This window comes from Notechis scutatus, chromosome Z (genome assembly GCF_049901735.1).
Source record: "Notechis scutatus isolate UNSWTSFEM ecotype Mainland chromosome Z, rNotScu1.2, whole genome shotgun sequence".
Taxonomy (NCBI): Eukaryota; Metazoa; Chordata; class Lepidosauria; order Squamata; family Elapidae; genus Notechis; species Notechis scutatus.
Genome location: NC_142025.1, coordinates 85,016,631 through 85,033,771, shown reverse-complemented (window position 1 = coordinate 85,033,771; position 17,141 = coordinate 85,016,631). Strand labels below are relative to the sequence as shown.

The window sequence follows — 17,141 nt, the reverse complement described above, 5'->3', positions numbered from 1 at the left end:
GTAACTGGGAAAACCATAGCCTTGACTATATTCACTTTTGTTGGCAGGGTGATGTCTCTGCTTTTTAGTATGCTGTCTAGATTTGCCATAGCTTTTCTCCCCAGGATCAAACGTCCTTTAATTTCTTGCCTGCAGTCCCTATCTGTGGTGATCTTGGAGCCCAGGAAAATAATTCTGTCACTACCACCATTTCTTCCCAATCTATTTGCCAGAAATTGACTGGGCTGGATGCCATGATCTTAGTTTTCTTAATGGTGCATTTCAAGCCAACTTTTGCACTCTCCTTCACCCGCAACAAGAGGCTCTTTACTTCCTCTTCACTTTTTGCCATTAGAGTGGTATCATCTTCATATCTGAGGTTGTTGATATTTCTCCCGACAATCTTAATCCCAACTTTTGATTCATCGAGCCCTGCCTTTCTCATAATGTGCTCTGCATATAAGTTAAATAGGCAGGGTGACAGTACACAGCTTTGCTGGATTCCTTTCCCAATTTTGAACCCATCAGTGGTTCCATGTCCAGTTCTCACTGTTGCTTCTTGACCCACATATAGGTTTCTCCAGATGAGCTGTTCAGAGCATCTAGACAAGCATCCAGAGATGCCTATCAGAGCATCTCTTGTCTGATAGGCTAAGCTGATTTGTGAAGACACTCCTCCTTGAGGCTCCTCCTTAGTGTCCCCAGTTTTTGCTCAGCCTTCGTTTGACAAAGGCACATTTCCCTTGGCTGGATAGTCTGAAAGAAAATTGAGAGCAGAAATAAAAAGGTCAGATTGTAGCTTTAATAGGAGGACAGCAAATCTACACTTTAAAAAGATCAGTAAAGTCCTGACACCGCGCTTTAATACCAGCTGGCTGTTGGAGACTTTCATCCCTCAGCAGAGGGCCCCAATGGCGCCTTGAGCGCTCTCGAGCTGGCACCTATTCAGTTTCTCTCAAAACGCCATTATAGCGAGACAGAGGCCAAAGCAATTAAGATCAACTGGCCGGTGGAGTTTCCAAAGGCTCTGGATCAGGTTTGAGGCACTCCGCGATAGGAGCACAGCAAGAAAGAGGCCAAAAGCAGCAATTATAGCGCTAAGGCAGAGGAAGCAGCCGATGCTTTCAAATAGACTCACTGATGGTTGGAGATCAGTGAGGGATTTAACGGTGCTGAGGGAGGCTCGAGATTAAATAGCCTTTTGGTGGCTAAATTCCTCAAGGTATTCTCCCGGTCACAGGGGGAAAAGCATAAGAGCTTTTTCCCTTTCCCCGGCTTGTCAGCAGGCAGTTTCCTGCTGCTCTAATTATAACGCCGGGTGGATCTGCTGGCAAAGAAAATTGCACGCCAAAAACAGGCAGCAAACTGAAGGCACCATTTTCTTTTTGCTTTCAGAACCCTGTCATCGCGTCAAAATTAACAAGACAGATGTTTCAAAAACTAACTGACCAAAAGCTGTAGGGGCAATTTATTGTTGACTGATAAATACAGATCAGAAGGAATTTAAAATTCAGTGATTGTAATTGTTGGATCCAGTCATTACTGATTAACATTAAAGAAGTTGGCTGTTCCGTCATAGCAAATTTGTCAGCAGAGCAACAGCTAGCACCCAGGCCTGTATCCGCCTGTGCAGTAAAACTGTTAAGGCCCAGGAAAAACAATATACTATTTAAAAATTAAAAATATTATCTGGGCAGATCAGGGTGAATCCTTCCATTTGGCACATTCAATTTCAATCAGACACATAATTATATATTATTAGTAAAAAACAATTATTAAATTACATTTAAAAAGGGAATCAATTTATTAATATATTAAGGAATCCCTGCCGTTCCAAAGCAGGTTCCTGGGATGTGCTAACTGTCTCTAAATTTCAAGCCTCACTGATTTACAGCTCCTGTATCCAGGAGTGGTAATGGCAAGTGGAAGCTCTGTTAGCTCCACTGTTTCAGGCTCTAGAGCAGCAGCCAGCAGGGCCATGGCCAGAATCCAGGATAGAACAAGGGGTTCAAAGAAACCTTCTAAGGCCGAGGAAAAGGATGCCAAGAGGCATCAAAAGGCACTAGAAAAACAACTGAAAAAGTGTCTTTGTGAGGCTAAAAAGAATAAGCAAACAATATCTCCTCTGAAAGTCGCTTCAGTTACAAGCTCTATCCCAGATCCTCCCCTGGACCTGTCAATGCAATCCAGGCACAACATCTTGCAAGACCAAGAGGTATCAATTGTAATACCTGCCCCTCTTGAGGCTACAATCACTCCTACAGCTGCTGGTCTGCAAACAGAGGAATCTCTTCCCCAAGATATTCCTCCTCATATGACACTTTGGATGGAGCAAGCTATTAAACAAGGCATCGCAGCAGAAGTGCAACAGACCTTCACAGCAAGGCAACAACAAGCAGGTCCTAAGCATCATCTTCAATTTCCAAAGTCGCTAAGCAGAGCCAAATCTATTCAACTTCAGGTACCTTCCCAGGGGGCAAATTTCCCAATAGCTCATATGCCCGACTAGGGTATTCAATGTAGGGAAGACCAGATAAACCAGTTGGAACAGATTGTGTATGTATCTTCTCAGGACAATGATTCATCCTTGTCTGAAGCAGAACAACTAGAAAAGGACATGTCAGACAATGAGGGTTTAGCCACTGAAGAACCTATTTTCATGGGTCTGTTCCGCCCACATCTATTTAAGTTTTGCGTTGGGAGGTAGAGTTCGGATTGTTCAAGGCTAAGAACATGGCATGCCTTGACAATCCGAACTCTACCTCCCAACCGCCTTCAGCGCCAGAGGAGTCAGATGATTTAATATTTTCATAACCTGTCACCAAGGCGGAAGTCATTCTAGTGCCACAAATGTTTACTGAAGTAGTTCAGAAACAATGGTTCTTTACTGCTGCTTGTTCCTGCCCAATGGGATATGATAGGAAATTCTACAATTTAGCACCTGATTTCTCTAACTCTCTACTAGCCCCCATTGTAGATGAACCAATAGCTCTAGCCTCTCCTTCCGCTATACCTAGTGAAGCGGAAGAAGCTCTTAAGCCAGAGGACAAGAGAGCAGAATTAGCCGTACGCAGGGCTCACTTAGCAGACGCAAGTTGCTATCATTCTTTACCAGATGTTCCCTGAGGTGGCTTCATCACCTAAGAGATTCCATTTCCTCATCGAACACCAGAACACAACAGGACATAGCCAAAGTGATGGCAGCTGCACAATTCTCTGCAGCTGCAACCTTTAATTCGGTTAAATTCTCATCAAGGGCCATAGCGTGTCATGTCAAGGCACAATGCCTATTCTGGCTCTGACATTGGCAGGTGGACACCAAACATAAATGGAATTAGCATCCGCTCCCTTGCAAGGGGATAAACTATTTGGATCTGCCCTGGATCCGCTCCTGGTGGAATCTCAAAACAAGTAAAAGATTCTCCCCTCTCTTTTTCGCAAGCCCGACAGTAGATTTTCCCGGTCCTTTTGGAGGGGTTTCTTTCGTCCCTTCTACCAAGGATCGTATTCCCAAAGGTCACAAAGGCCCTTTGGGTATAAACAAGGACAACAGGCAAAAAGATCTGAATTTGGAGATAGAAACAGGAGGGGAGGGTACTATCAGACCCACACAGAGCAGATTCCTTAGATTCTGTTATAATAACCACTATTCCGAGTATATAGCTCTTCCATTTGGCCTAGCCTCTGGCCCCCGAACCTTTACAAATGTCCTGGCTGCGTTAGCAGGCCATCTTAGGAGCAAGCCAGTTAGGCTACAATGCTATCTCCATGACATTAATTTTGTCATCATCCAGCCAACAGGCTGAACTAGATACTAAGGTCGCTCTACAAGAGCACAGATTTTCAATAAATTGGGTCAAGAGTCATTTGATACCATTGACTCGTCTCCTGCATTTAGGAGCCATCATTGATACAGTGGCTGGTAAGGTATCCCTATCACCGGATAGGCAGAGTAGCATTAGGCAGTTGTCAAAGGAAGTTAGGACTATCAAACGAGTATCCCTGGCCCAATTATCCAAATTATTAGGGAAAATGATATCATACCATTCCTATTGTTCCCTGGACCTGGCTCCATGCCAGAACCCTTCAATGGTTTCTTCACCCATATCAGTGGTCAAGAAGGAGCAATTCTATGTCCAAGGTCACCGTTCCATGAAAGGTCCTCATATTGCTCCACTGGTGGTCCACAACAAACATCAGCAAGGCTGTCTTTTCAAAGACTCTCACAGACAGACTGTCACAACAGACACAAGTCTGTTTGGATGGGGGCCCACTGTCAGTCCCTTACAGCTCAGGGTTGTTGGTCCATGACAGAACAGGCCTGTAACATAAACTGGGTGGAATTGAGGGCAGTCCATCTGGCCTTCCACAAATTTCTACCACTGATCCAGGGGCAACATGTTCTAATCCTGATGACAACATGGCCACAAAGGCCCATATAAACAGGATGGGGGGCACCCATTCAAAATCACTAATGAGAGAGACAAAAAGACTGTGCTGCTGGGCAGAAAGGAACCTGATCTCCATCAAAGCGGAACACATGTCGGGACAGTCCAACATTCAGGCAGACTGGTTGAGCAGGGCCACTGTCAACCATTCTGAGTGGTGCCTGCATCCGAGACTGTTCCAGGGGCTGTCACATCTGCTGGCCAACCGATCATAACTTCTTTGCCTTGCCTATCAACACACAGCTCCCAAGGTTCATTTCCAGATTTCCAACACAAGGAGTGGAGGGAGTCAACATTCTACGCTGTTGCTGGCCTCGAGGTCTTCTCTATGCCTTCCCTTTCCTCCGGCTGATTCCCAAGGTACTCCAGAAACTTCCAGAGGAGAAAGCAGAACTATTGTTGATGGCACCTTACTGGCCAAGACGTCAGTGGTTCACGGATCTCGATAACAAACCCATGGAGAATCCCGCCAGACAGAGTCTCACTCACACAGGGCCCAATTCAACATCTGGACCCACAATGGCTGCATCTAGCCATATGGTGCTTGAGCGGAGACATCTGAAAGGTGAAAAACTCCAATAAAGTCATCTTTATGATCCAAGCAGCCAGACATCTATCAACAAACCGTATATACAACAGTACCTGGAACATCTTCTGCAGGTGGTGTGACAAGGTGAAAATAGACCCTACCTCTCCATCAGTGGCACAAATACTGGACTTTCTTCAGAAAGGTTTGGACAAAGGACTCTCACCAAACACTTTACATAGACAAGTGGTGGCTCTAGCCTCGATAATTACCTGTGGTAACCTAAGATCCATCGCTCATCACCCAAGAATATGCAATTTCCTCTGTGGGGCCACTAATTTAAGACCTCCAGTGGTTCATAGATACCCCACCTGGGATTTAAAGAAGTTTCTCACAGCACTCACAAAACAACCCTTTGAACTTTTGAGAATCACGAGTCTCCATCTACTTACATACAAAGTGGTGTTCTTAGTAGCAATAACATCTGCAAGATGAATTTCCAAGCTAGGCGCCCTGTCAGTGAGACAAGATCTCTATATTTTCCATTCTGACAGAGTGGTCCTTTGTCTAGATCCAACCTTCATTCCCCAAATTAATTCAACCTTCCACAGAGCTCAGGAGTTGATACTCTCCAACTTATGTCCTAGGCCATCTCACAGTCTAGAGTGACAATGGCATCTATTAGATGTGAGACGTGCACTCAGAATCTATATAGACAGGACTGCATCTTTTAGGAAGATGGAGGCTCTCTTCATCTCCTTTCAATCAGCTACTCAAGGCAGGAAGGTCACATCATCGACAGTCGACAGGTGGCTACGAGTCACTATTACAAGGACTTACGAGACTCAGTCATTGCCTGTACCTATGGGCATTACAGCACATTCAACTCGGAGTGCTGCAACATCGGCTACTTGAGCTACTCAAGAATCAATCGAAGAAATATGTAGGGCAGCAACATGGGCCTCACTGTTGCCTTTCATAAGGCACTGTAAACTGGATGTTTTTGCTTCTGCTGAAGCAGCCTTTGGCAGTAATGTATTATAATGGGTCCACACGCAACAAGAGGGGACTCCAACCAGATGGAGACCCTCCTGTACGACATGCCAAGCTTTGGTATGTCCCATGTCTGGATGCTCTGAACAGCTTATCTGGAAAAGGGGCAACGTACTTACCTGATATGCCCATTCTCTGTGAGCTGTGAAGAGCATCCAGCCCCACCCAGAGTCCTTCTGGTGTGGGTCCAATTCTGGCCAAGTCTATAGAGCAAAGATAAAGGGGAATGACGATGAACTTATCACTTCGACATCGCCAAAACTGGGGACACTAAGGAGGAGCCTCAAGGAGGAGTGTCCTCACAAATCAGCTCAGCTTATCAGATGAGAGAAGGAAGCACCTCCCATGTCTGGATGCTCTTCACAGCTCACAGAGAATGGGCATATCAGGTAAGCACCAACGCCCCTTCTCAAGAGACAAATAAGATGGTCTGGTACTCCCATCTCTTTAAGAACTTGCCACAATTTGTTGTGATCCACACAATCAAGGGCTTTAGCCTAGTCAAGGAAACAGAAGTAGATGTTTTTCTGGAACCTCTGTAGCTTTCTCCAGCATATGTTGACAATTTGATCTCTAGTTCGTCTGCCTCTTCAAAATTCTGTCTGTACTTCTGGTAGTTCTTGGTCCACATACTGCTGGAGCCTAGCTTGTAAGATTTTGAGCATAACTTCGGTAGTTTGAATATTATTTGACATTGCTCTTCTTTGGAATTGGAATGTAAACTGTTCTTTTCCAATCCTGTGGTCACTGTTGAGTTTTCCAAATTTGCTGGCAAATTGAGTGTAGTACTTTTACTGCATCGTCTTTTAAGATTTTGAATAGCTCATCGGGAATACTGTCACCTCCATTAGCTTTGTTTATATTTAGTATTTGTGTGTGTGTGTGTGTGTGTGTGTGTATGTGTGTGTGTGTTTTCTTATGTTTTCGCGGGTATTTTCCCACATCTTAATATTTGTGCTTTTATTATAGTGACGTTTTGGCAGAATCTCATCTGCCACCCTCAGGCTTGTGTATTGGGTTCTTTTTAATCTCTATACCACAATCCAGGCAAGCACCTGGACACAAGCAGACCCCCCCAATACCTCTAGCCCAAACACGCCCCAGCCAGCTACCCAAATAAAACCTAGCTTCCTAATAAATAATTATTGGCCATTCACAAAAAACCAAGCTGCACTAAGAAACCCCAATGCACAAAACACAATGTTGCCAACTAATCAAGAACACAGCAACTCGAAGACCAATAAAAACAGACCTAGACTCCCAGCCAATCAGGATGAGGAAAAAAACATTCAAATAAAGCAGAAAGCCAGTACCAAATTCAAACAAAAAACGGCTGCCAAGCCTAACACATACAATTAAAAAGAACACAAGCCTGAGGATGGCAGATGAGATTCTGCCAAAACGTTGCTATAATAAAAGCGCAAATATTAAGATGCGGGAAAATACCCGAAGAAACCTAAATACTATATCTATATCTATATCTACATCTACATCTACATCTATATGTACATCTCTATCTATCTATCTATCTATCTATCTATCTATCTATCTATCTATCTATCTATCTATCTATCTATCTATCTATCTATAATGCTTCTTTCCAAATACCATTACTTCAAATTTGACCTTTATTAAGATAATTAAATTTTAATATCTGGACTAGTGAAGGATTAGACAATGAGTAAGAACATACAGCTAATTGCTTAAGGAAAGCTGGCCACTGTATGATGGAATTTGAGCTGTAATTAGTTGCTGTGAGTGAAAAGGGGGAATTTTTTTGTTTCCCACTTCTTTGTGCTCAGCGTTCTCTCTTGATTTACCCGATGATGTTTCTGCTGTATTGATTTACATGACTATGCTCCTGTTTGCTTCTCTTATTTGCTGTAAATATTTATTTATATAAAACCAAAAATTCTTGTCAGCATCTCTGATTCCATTTGGACACCAGCTACGCAAATCCCTGATAAGTTAAGGGTCCCAAAGTACTCTGAAGAGCCAGCAGTATTTTTTTGAGGTAAAAGTTTCTTTGTGAGCCCAGTCAGAGAGGAACTGTTTTCCAGTGAGATAACAAGGTGGGAGAGAAAGTCTGAATTGTAAAATGCTGCTTCGCATTTGGATCTTCTCAGCCTATCTGGAGAAATTGTGCAGGAATATTGAAAGATTCAAGCAAGAGAGAAGAAAGCACAGAGACAGAAGCAAGAAGACACACAGATTTATGTAGTGAAGGCAAGCATATGATTGCTGGACAATAGGGCAAGTGAACATATTGTAAATAACCCAAAACTATTTTCCTGTATGGGACAAGTTGCATAGAAATTTGTAAGCCTGGCAAATAGTAATTATTTTTCTGTACAAGGACAAGGAACAGTATATATATACTATGTATTAATATTTTTTTTTATGTGAACCAGATTTAGATCACAATTTGCTGAGTGTGTCTCATTTAGACAATGAAGGGTATGAAATAATTTTTGCAAAGAGTACATGCAAAGTCATAAAGAATAACAGGGTATGTGCATAAGGATATGAATAACAGGGTATGTTCAAACCTTATTTGCATAAGGTTTGAAACTGAACAATTTATATATTTTGAACCACAAGGAAACTGATGGCAGGGCAGACAATCTTTTCTAATGAACCAAAGCATAATGAATGTGCACATTTGTTGCATAGAAGGTTGGGTCATGCAAGCTTTAAAGTATTGCAGAAAATGCCTGACCTGGCTGTAGTTGAAATATAAAAGATTGTGGCAAATATTTGGATTGTACTATTTGCAAAGAGGCCAAATTAAAAATATACCCTATCAGCAAAAGAAGTGATAAAATATCTGAAAGAAATTTTCAGTTAAGTGTATGTTGATTTAATTGGCCCTCTATCCACATCAATGGGAGGGGCCAGATTTGCTTTGGAAATTGTTGATGATTTCTCATGGTATGTTATTGTTATTTACTAAAAAGCAAAACAAAAGTGTTTCAATAATTTAAGCAATGGGTAATGTTTGTAGAAAGGAGCTATAATCAACATATAGGTCAACTACAAACAGAGGGACAATGTTCATGTCTGATACGTTTCAGCAGTGACTGAGAAAGAAAGGCATAAACCATAGAAAAACCAACCCCATACTCTGGCAGAGTATGGAATTGGTGAGTGCAGAAATGGTGTATTACAAATTATGGAACATGCATTACTAGCAGATGCAGGAATGAGTAAACTGTATTGGGGTAAGGCAATTTTAACTGCCAATTATTTAGGTAATAGACCTTTAGAGTTCAGCAATTAACCAAACTCCATATTACATGTTGTATGGAAGACAATCATCTTTGGCACATTTAAGAATCTTTGGCAATGCATAGGTGTACATTCCCAAAATTGTTAGAAAGAAAGGACAGTTAAAGCAGGGGTGGGATTCTACCAGTTCTCACCTATTCTCTAGAACCGGTTGTTAACATTCTAAGTAGTTTGGAGAACCGGTTGTTAGAAGAAATTACTGGCCTAATCCTGTAAGGAAGGCAAGAAGGAAACATTCTGGTGTTGCTTACAGAAACTGCCTCTCCGTTAACCCTTATTACATTCTTGGCAGGACTAGACTTCCTGTCTCAGGAACTTCTCTGGAGTTTTCCCCCCCTCCTTTGCTGGTACTTGGCTTGTGTGGAGTGACCATTCAAAGTTACAATGGCACTGAAAAAAGTGACTTATGACCATTTTTCACACTTACGACTGTTGCAGCATCCCCACAGTCATGAGAGGCCAGGCGAGGAGATGTGTGCCTCGGTGTGAGTGATATTGAGTTGGCCACGCCCAGCCAATAACATGACCACCAAGCCACGCCCACCACCTAAGCCAAGCCCACAGAACCGGTTGTTAAAAATTTGGATCTCACCCCTGAATTAAAGGCAAGGAAACTGAAATTTATAGGATAAAAAATATATAGGTTTTCAAATGGACACAAAAATGTAATTATTTCACGTTTTGCAAATTTTTCAGAATGTGAGAATTGGAAAAAGGTACATGCTAGTCCTGAAATTTCAATGTCTGTTAGTCAAAGGTCTGAGCATTCACATAGGTACATTGAGCAAAGATCTGAAAGTGGCTCAAGTTCTGAGAATAGCTCAGAGAAATGTTTAGAAAGTGGGATCCCTGAGAAACAGGAACAGTTTGTTCAAGGAAGTCTGAAAGTGAAAACAAAGGTGCTCCTCCAAGAAGATTCACAGCAGATGAGGTGAAAGTATGTGTCATTTCTTGTGTACCTTGAAATTGCCAGGAGGTATTGCACTTACACATGGCAGAACAAAAGAAATGCAAAGATTCTAAGAAAAATAAAGAACTTAGGAGTAGAAATAAAGAAACTACAAGAAGGAGGGTATATTCTAAATAAAAAAAGAAAAATGTACAATTACTGAAGAATTTGAATATTGAGGTGAAGGGAGCTAAACCAGTGTTTGAAAATATTATGGCATGTGTAAAATGGCAATAGGTGAGAGTAAAAATCAGAAGCAAGCATGTTGACGTAAAATATTGTAATGTCAGAGAAGCAATGAAAGAAAATGTAATAGACCTAATTTATTGTCCATCAGAAGATAATTTGGCTGATCTCATGACAGAGCCATTGGCTATACAGGATCATAAGGATCTTGTGAAACCACTTAGTTTAAATGCTGTCAAGCTATAAATTGAAAGAGTGTTAAGATATTTAAATTTTAATATCTGGATCAGTGAAGGATTGGACATGAATAAGGACACTCAGTTATAGCTAAACTGGTTGAAAAGAGCTGCTCACTGCATGAGGCAAACTAAGCTGTAATTGGTTGCTGTGAGTGTAAAGGAGGAGTTTCTTTGTTTCTCATCTTTGTCCTCTATGTGCTGTGTGTGCTATCTGGATTTAATGATGTTCCTGCTATGTTAATTTACTTGACAACACTCCTGTTTGCCTCTCTTATTTACTGTAAATATATTTATTTATATAAACCATAAGTTCTTGTCAGCGTTTCTGACTCCATTTGGACACCAGTTGGGCAATTCTCTGATAACCTTATTTAGCTTCAAAGAATTAATAATGTTGTAGGCACTAAGTTTGGAGTTGTCTCATTAGTCCAAGATTGAGGTTGTCCATAGGGACCATATCACCTGCCTTTAAAATAATGATGATAGATTTATTATGTAACTGTGAACATGCTGAGAGCAGAAGACTTCTGGCATGTCATTGATGTAAAGTTTAAATGTACTGGGGCCGGGAAACATCTTTATCTAACACTTGATACTAGATATGTAGTGTGTTGGGTACCATTTGCTTTATACTGTACTCTTATGCAATGCAATCATACTTAAACACTTTGAATTTTCACTTTCTACATGAATATGATCCTAAATATGATCCATTCTCCACATAAATCCTAAAACTAGATAAAGAGAACCCACTTAAAGAAATAAATAAAAAACATTTAACTTATTTATTTATTGAAGAAAATTATTCAAAATTACAGAACATACTTGTGTATGGAAAAAGCATATAAACCTTTGCTTTTAAAAACTGGTGTGCCTTGTTTGCACAGAAATGACTGCATTAAATGTTTCCGATAATTGTTATCAGCCTGTATATTGGCTTGGAGGAATTTTAGCCTTTTTCCTTACAGAACAGCTTTAACTCAGGAATATTGGGGGTCTTGCTTATATGTACTACCTGTTTTAGGTTATTCTACCACATTTCTATAGGATTAACTACTTGGCTATTCCAAAACATTAATTTCAATTTTAACCATTCTTGGGCCACATAATTTCTGTGATTTAGTCATTTGCTGCATCACCCACTTTCTCTTGAGGTTTAAATCATTGATAAGATACCTGACATCTCCTACATAATTTGCTGATACAATTCAGAGTTGCATCTGTGATGGAATTCCATGCAATGCTTCAGGTCTTGAGGCAGCACTCTTCAGTGGAGGTAGTAAGCTCAGCAAAATTACATGATACAATGGCCTATTTAGGCTGTGCAGGGCAGCCAAAAAAGATCAGAGATTGCGGGGAGGGGGATATAGATGATGGAGTTGCTGAAGGGGAGAAGTCTTTTGCCTTGGAAGAAGACTAGCCAAACCCAAATCCTGCAACGCTTTTTCATACGTTTTTGTCTCCAGGGCTTTAATCATTTTAGTTGTTAAGAACCAGATAGCAATGAATATCATATTGGCTGATCACATTATAAAAAAGATGTTGAGGCTCTAGAAAAAGTATAGAGAAGAGCAACCAGGATGATTAGGGGACTGGAGGCTAAACCATACAACGAACGGTTGCAGGAACTGGGCTTGGCTAGTCTAGTAAAGAGAAGGACCAGGGGAGACAGGATAGCGGTCTTCCAATATTTGAGGGGCTGCCACAGGGAGGAAGGGGTCAAGCTATTTTCTAAAGCTCCTATAGGCCAGACAAGGAATAATGGATGGAAACTGAACAGGGAGAGATTTAATCTGGAAACAAGGAGAAACTTTCTGACAGTGAGAACAATCAACCAATGGAACAGCTTGCCCTCAGAAGTTGTGGGAGCGCCATCAGTTGAGACTTTCAAGAAGAGATTGGACTGCCATTTGTCAGAAATGGTGTAGGGTCTCCCACTTGGGCGGGGGGTTGGACTAGATGACCTACAAGGTCCCTTCCAACTCTGATTATCTGTAAATCTGTAAATATTGAGCATAGAGAATTCTCAGAAGATATTCTAAACTTCTGTGAAATAGTTCTTGGCAAGTTTTCTCAGAAGTGGTTTGCTGTTGCCTTGTTCCTAGGGCTGAAAGTGTGAATGATCCTTGGATCACTCAGCAGCCTTTGTGACTAAAATGGGATTAGAACTCACAGTATCATAGTTTTTACTCTGATTCCTTTACCAATATACCAGACTGGTTCTCTTCTGAATTGTTACTGACTTTGAAATTTAATTAATAAATGAGGCATTTAAATTAGCTGCATTTTGATGCACAATTTGGTTTCGGTCCTACATTGTATGATGTTTACATAGGTATGTAGTTATTAGTTATTACCAGTGACCATCGTGTGATCTTAACTGCATAATGCACAATTAATTTTTCCATGAAAAAGTTGATTTGGTCACTTTGTCTGCCACTATACCTTATATAAACAATAAATATTTATGATTAACGAACTTTATGAAAGCTAATTTTAGTGTAATAGAGCACTTTATAGAACGATTAGATGATTCTCAAATGTAGATTTATTTTAGTATGTGATCAACTATTCTTTTGTGCTTTGGAGCACATGATTTGAATAAGAAAATAAGAGTTCAAGAAAAGTTATTTTTATGGTTTTAAATAAATCATAGAGGCATTGCTTTTAGAATGTTTACAAAAATAATAGTAGTTTAAGTGGTCCTCACTTAATAACCACTCATTCAGTAATTGTTCAAACTTATGACAGTACTGAAGGAGTGGTACTCACAACTGGTCCTCATACTTGAAACGGTCACAGCATCCCTGTAGTCATGTGATTGCCATTTCTGATTTTCACTGCCAGCTTTCAGTGAGGTTATGATGACCAACATAATGTCACACTTAAGCACACCATGGGGACTATTGGCACTATTGGCAATTTGAATTGTTGGAACTGCCATCACCAAGCTGCATGGTTAAGGGATATTGCTTTTTACAACTATGTCACTCAGTAATGGAAATTTGACCCAATTACAGTAGTTAAGTGAGAAATACCTGTGGCTAATCAGGCTGTTGTCTTTTAAGAGATAGTGATAGTAGAAGAGAAATTGTAGCTGCCTAATCTCTCTGTTGAACTGATCCTCTTGTTCTGTTTTGGTTCTCATGTAGATGGAGGAAGCGAGGAGCCACAAGATCGAAGGCAGACAAGCATAGATTATTGTCAGAGTCATTCTGGACAAGGTAAGTAAACAAATTTCAAATGAGATGTTCAATATTTATCTTTATTTAAAAGTATAAACAGCAATAATTCATGTTTTAAAGACATTCTGACTTTCAAAGAGAGAAATGAATTACTGTACATGCTTATCCCAAATTCTTTCTCCTACACAATAAATATTTATTTATGTATTTAATTCTATCTGCCTGCCTGCCTATCTAGTTTTTGCCCTTCTTGCCAGGAAGTGATTCTATTGATTATTACATAGACTTTATTAAGAATATCTCAAAAATAACTAAACATGGAAAAAAAATCACAGTAAATTGAATGTTGGTAAGCTGTGATTCTTGAGAAAATAGCTCTTGAGAATACAGCTCAGTTGTTCTATATTGAAATTAGTGGATTATTCTGAAGAAGGAATATTCTCTCACTTCACTTAATCAGCTCTTGGCCAGCTATCTGTATATTTTCTTTCTGTATTCCTATTTCTACTGAGTTTTAGGTTTTTAGCCAGCTACATTCTACCCTCTTATAATACCTATTTGTTACATTATAGATTGATGACATTGTCTTGAAGAAAATCTATATCTTATAAAATTGAAGGCATCTGTATCAGTTAGAAACAGTTTTTCTAATTCAAGGCATAGACTTCCATATCTGTATTTCTGTTAATGTTTCTTGAAGATCATTAGGTAAATAACTTCTCTTTAACTTTTGTTGACCCTTCTCAATAAAAATCGCACTTGTCATTCCTTAAAACATCCAGTTTAATCACTTTATAAGGAAAACAGATAATATCTTCTCAATAATGCACTGTTAATGTAGTTTATGGAACGTGCCTCATAATAGTTAACAGATGGAGCTATATGTTTGATAAAATAACTACTTACTTGAAATATTGTTCCTATTTATCTTAGATACCAAGAAATATAAGCATTTATACCTAATAATATTATCATACATACACAACAATAAAAAAATCAAGAAGTTGGGTAAGCATGGGGAGAAAAGAAGGAATGGTTAGGATGTTATAAAGCAAAGACTAAAGCAGAACATGATTAAGGACTATATTACTCCTCCCAGATTACGTGGGGAAAATGTAGCGAGACTTCTGAGAATGAAAGACCGTAATTTCTCTAAAGTTTCTCTCTTCAGAAACATTTTACTGTTCTCCAGGCTTATTACAACTTTTCTTCTTAAAACAAAAAAGAAGTCCTATTCAGCATTCAGAATGCTATCTTTCTAAGCAATAAGGCGTGAAACCATATTTCATTTTTTTATCCCTGTAAAATATATATCTTCAGTTTAACCAAAAGTGAACTTCAGCTTAACTTTTGATGAACTAATTCACTGTGTATATGTAACTGTTGTTTAGCAATTGCAATTGATTCTAGTGAAATATTTGCAAAGTGACAGGCAAACCATGTGTGAGGTTCTGTTAACGTAATATTATAATAAAGTAGAATAAACAAATTTTGTGTTTTCTGTCTGGTCGGAGGCTGATGGCCAGTATTACTCTAACTCCAGTAAGCATTGCTGTCAGACACAGAAATTTGGGTGTAAGTATGTATAGTAATCAGAAAAGTATTTTTTCTACTATATATGCCCATATACTGTTGTATATGCAAATAGTTACTATCCAAGGCAATTGCTAAACAAGGACAACCTGTATTATCAATATAACATTAAAAGCAACACAGTAATATTTTATTTTATGCGCTAAAACAGGTTAAGGTACTATTCCTATATTTTCAAATTATATTCAAATAATATTTCAAATTATATTGAGAGTATAATATAATTAATGAAAAATAATGTGTAAAAAAACTTAAATTGTTGTATAATTCTCCACCAATCAGCAGATGGTGCCTTTTGTGTTGTAATGTTTTCTATCTTAAATCTATCTAGCTTTATTTCCAAACCAAGTCTTTTGCAGCAGCAAACCAATTTCCGTTATGAATACATTGACTTTTCAGCGCTTGAATAGTCTCCAACTATTTGTGAATCTAGAAAAAAATCAGGCAAAAAAACTAATCGCTTAATGAAAAAGAAGTTTTACTTTTGTATCAACATGAATTTAGCCTTTATATTAGGTTCTTTCATTCTGGATAGGAGTCTGGACTTAAATACCCAGATTTAGCAATCTTTTATTATCTTGAATCTGAAGAAGAAAAAAGAAGAGAGAGAGAAGGTATTAGGTATGAGGTAAGAATATTAATTGCTGGCTTAAGTTGATTCTGAAGAATTTTCTTTCTGCAATATAGCTGGAAAAAGCTAAAAAAAAAAAAAATCTTTTACCTTGGTCCTGGACTGGTGTTTTTACAAATTCTGGAATGGTTCACATCATCTGAGCAATATCTGAAGATTAGCTATTATAATTCTTCTGGATAAGAGATTTCACTTTTTCCTGTCATCCTGATTCTTATACTCAGTTGTCTTGTTTCAACAACTTTGCTGTTTCTATCTTTTGTCTGCATGTTCCTTAATTCCAAATGCAAAGTATAATTTGCATTAATAATATATAATTTGTTATATTATTGAAGTTCCAGATTTTTTTGGTTTCTATTGAACAGATATAAAAGTGTCAGTAGTTAGAAATATAATTTTTCTGAATATTAATGTAACATTAATATGGGAGACCATATGCTTAGCAGAAAATAGGAGAGCTTATGCTTACACTTCTTAATATTCTGGAACCTCTGATATTCTCCTCTCATGTTTATGCCTTTGGATTCAAAACATGGAGATAGAACGCATGGAGTCAACTGGGCATGAATTGGACTTCCTGATATTATCCACATGAAATACGTGGTGTAGCTCATAGGCAGCCTTGGATACTCAGATATAAAGTTGTACCCATTATTCTAAATTCCAGGAAGTTCTCAACCTTTAGGGATCTTTTCTCTCCTATTATTACTAAAGAAAAATTGTTACCAATAGATATTCCTAATCTTCTAGTGTTTTATGCAATGGGCATTAGTCTAGACTTAAACCAAATAAGTTTAAGAGGGGCTTTTGCTCTGTCTGTTCTAGGGATTTGTGACAATACAGTGGTACCTAACTCAAAGCAATAACTATGAGAGGCATCTAGAAATCCTAGTGGACAACCACTTAAATATGAGCCAGTACTGCACCACAGTTACCAAAAAAGCAAATGTTATCCTAGGGTGCATTAACAGAGGATAGTATCAAGGTCACATTAAGTGAAAGTAATTAGTACCCTTTGAGTTGTTTGCTGGCTGCCTGAAATTGACAAAATGTTAATCAGTTAC

At 39.1% G+C, this 17,141-nt stretch overlaps 1 protein-coding gene across 7 annotated transcripts in view; it reads left to right on the top strand.

Moving 5' to 3' along the window:
• The window catches only part of TANC2 (tetratricopeptide repeat, ankyrin repeat and coiled-coil containing 2), a 370,844-nt gene that overhangs the window by 138,002 nt on the left and 215,701 nt on the right, over positions 1 to 17,141 (top strand). For all 7 annotated transcript variants that reach the window (XM_087947472.1, XM_087947477.1, XM_087947475.1 and 4 more), the window contains one exon: positions 13,821 to 13,892. In XM_087947472.1, coding sequence (XP_087803598.1) covers positions 13,821 to 13,892 — 72 coding nt within the window. The remainder of the gene's footprint in view (positions 1 to 13,820; positions 13,893 to 17,141) is intronic.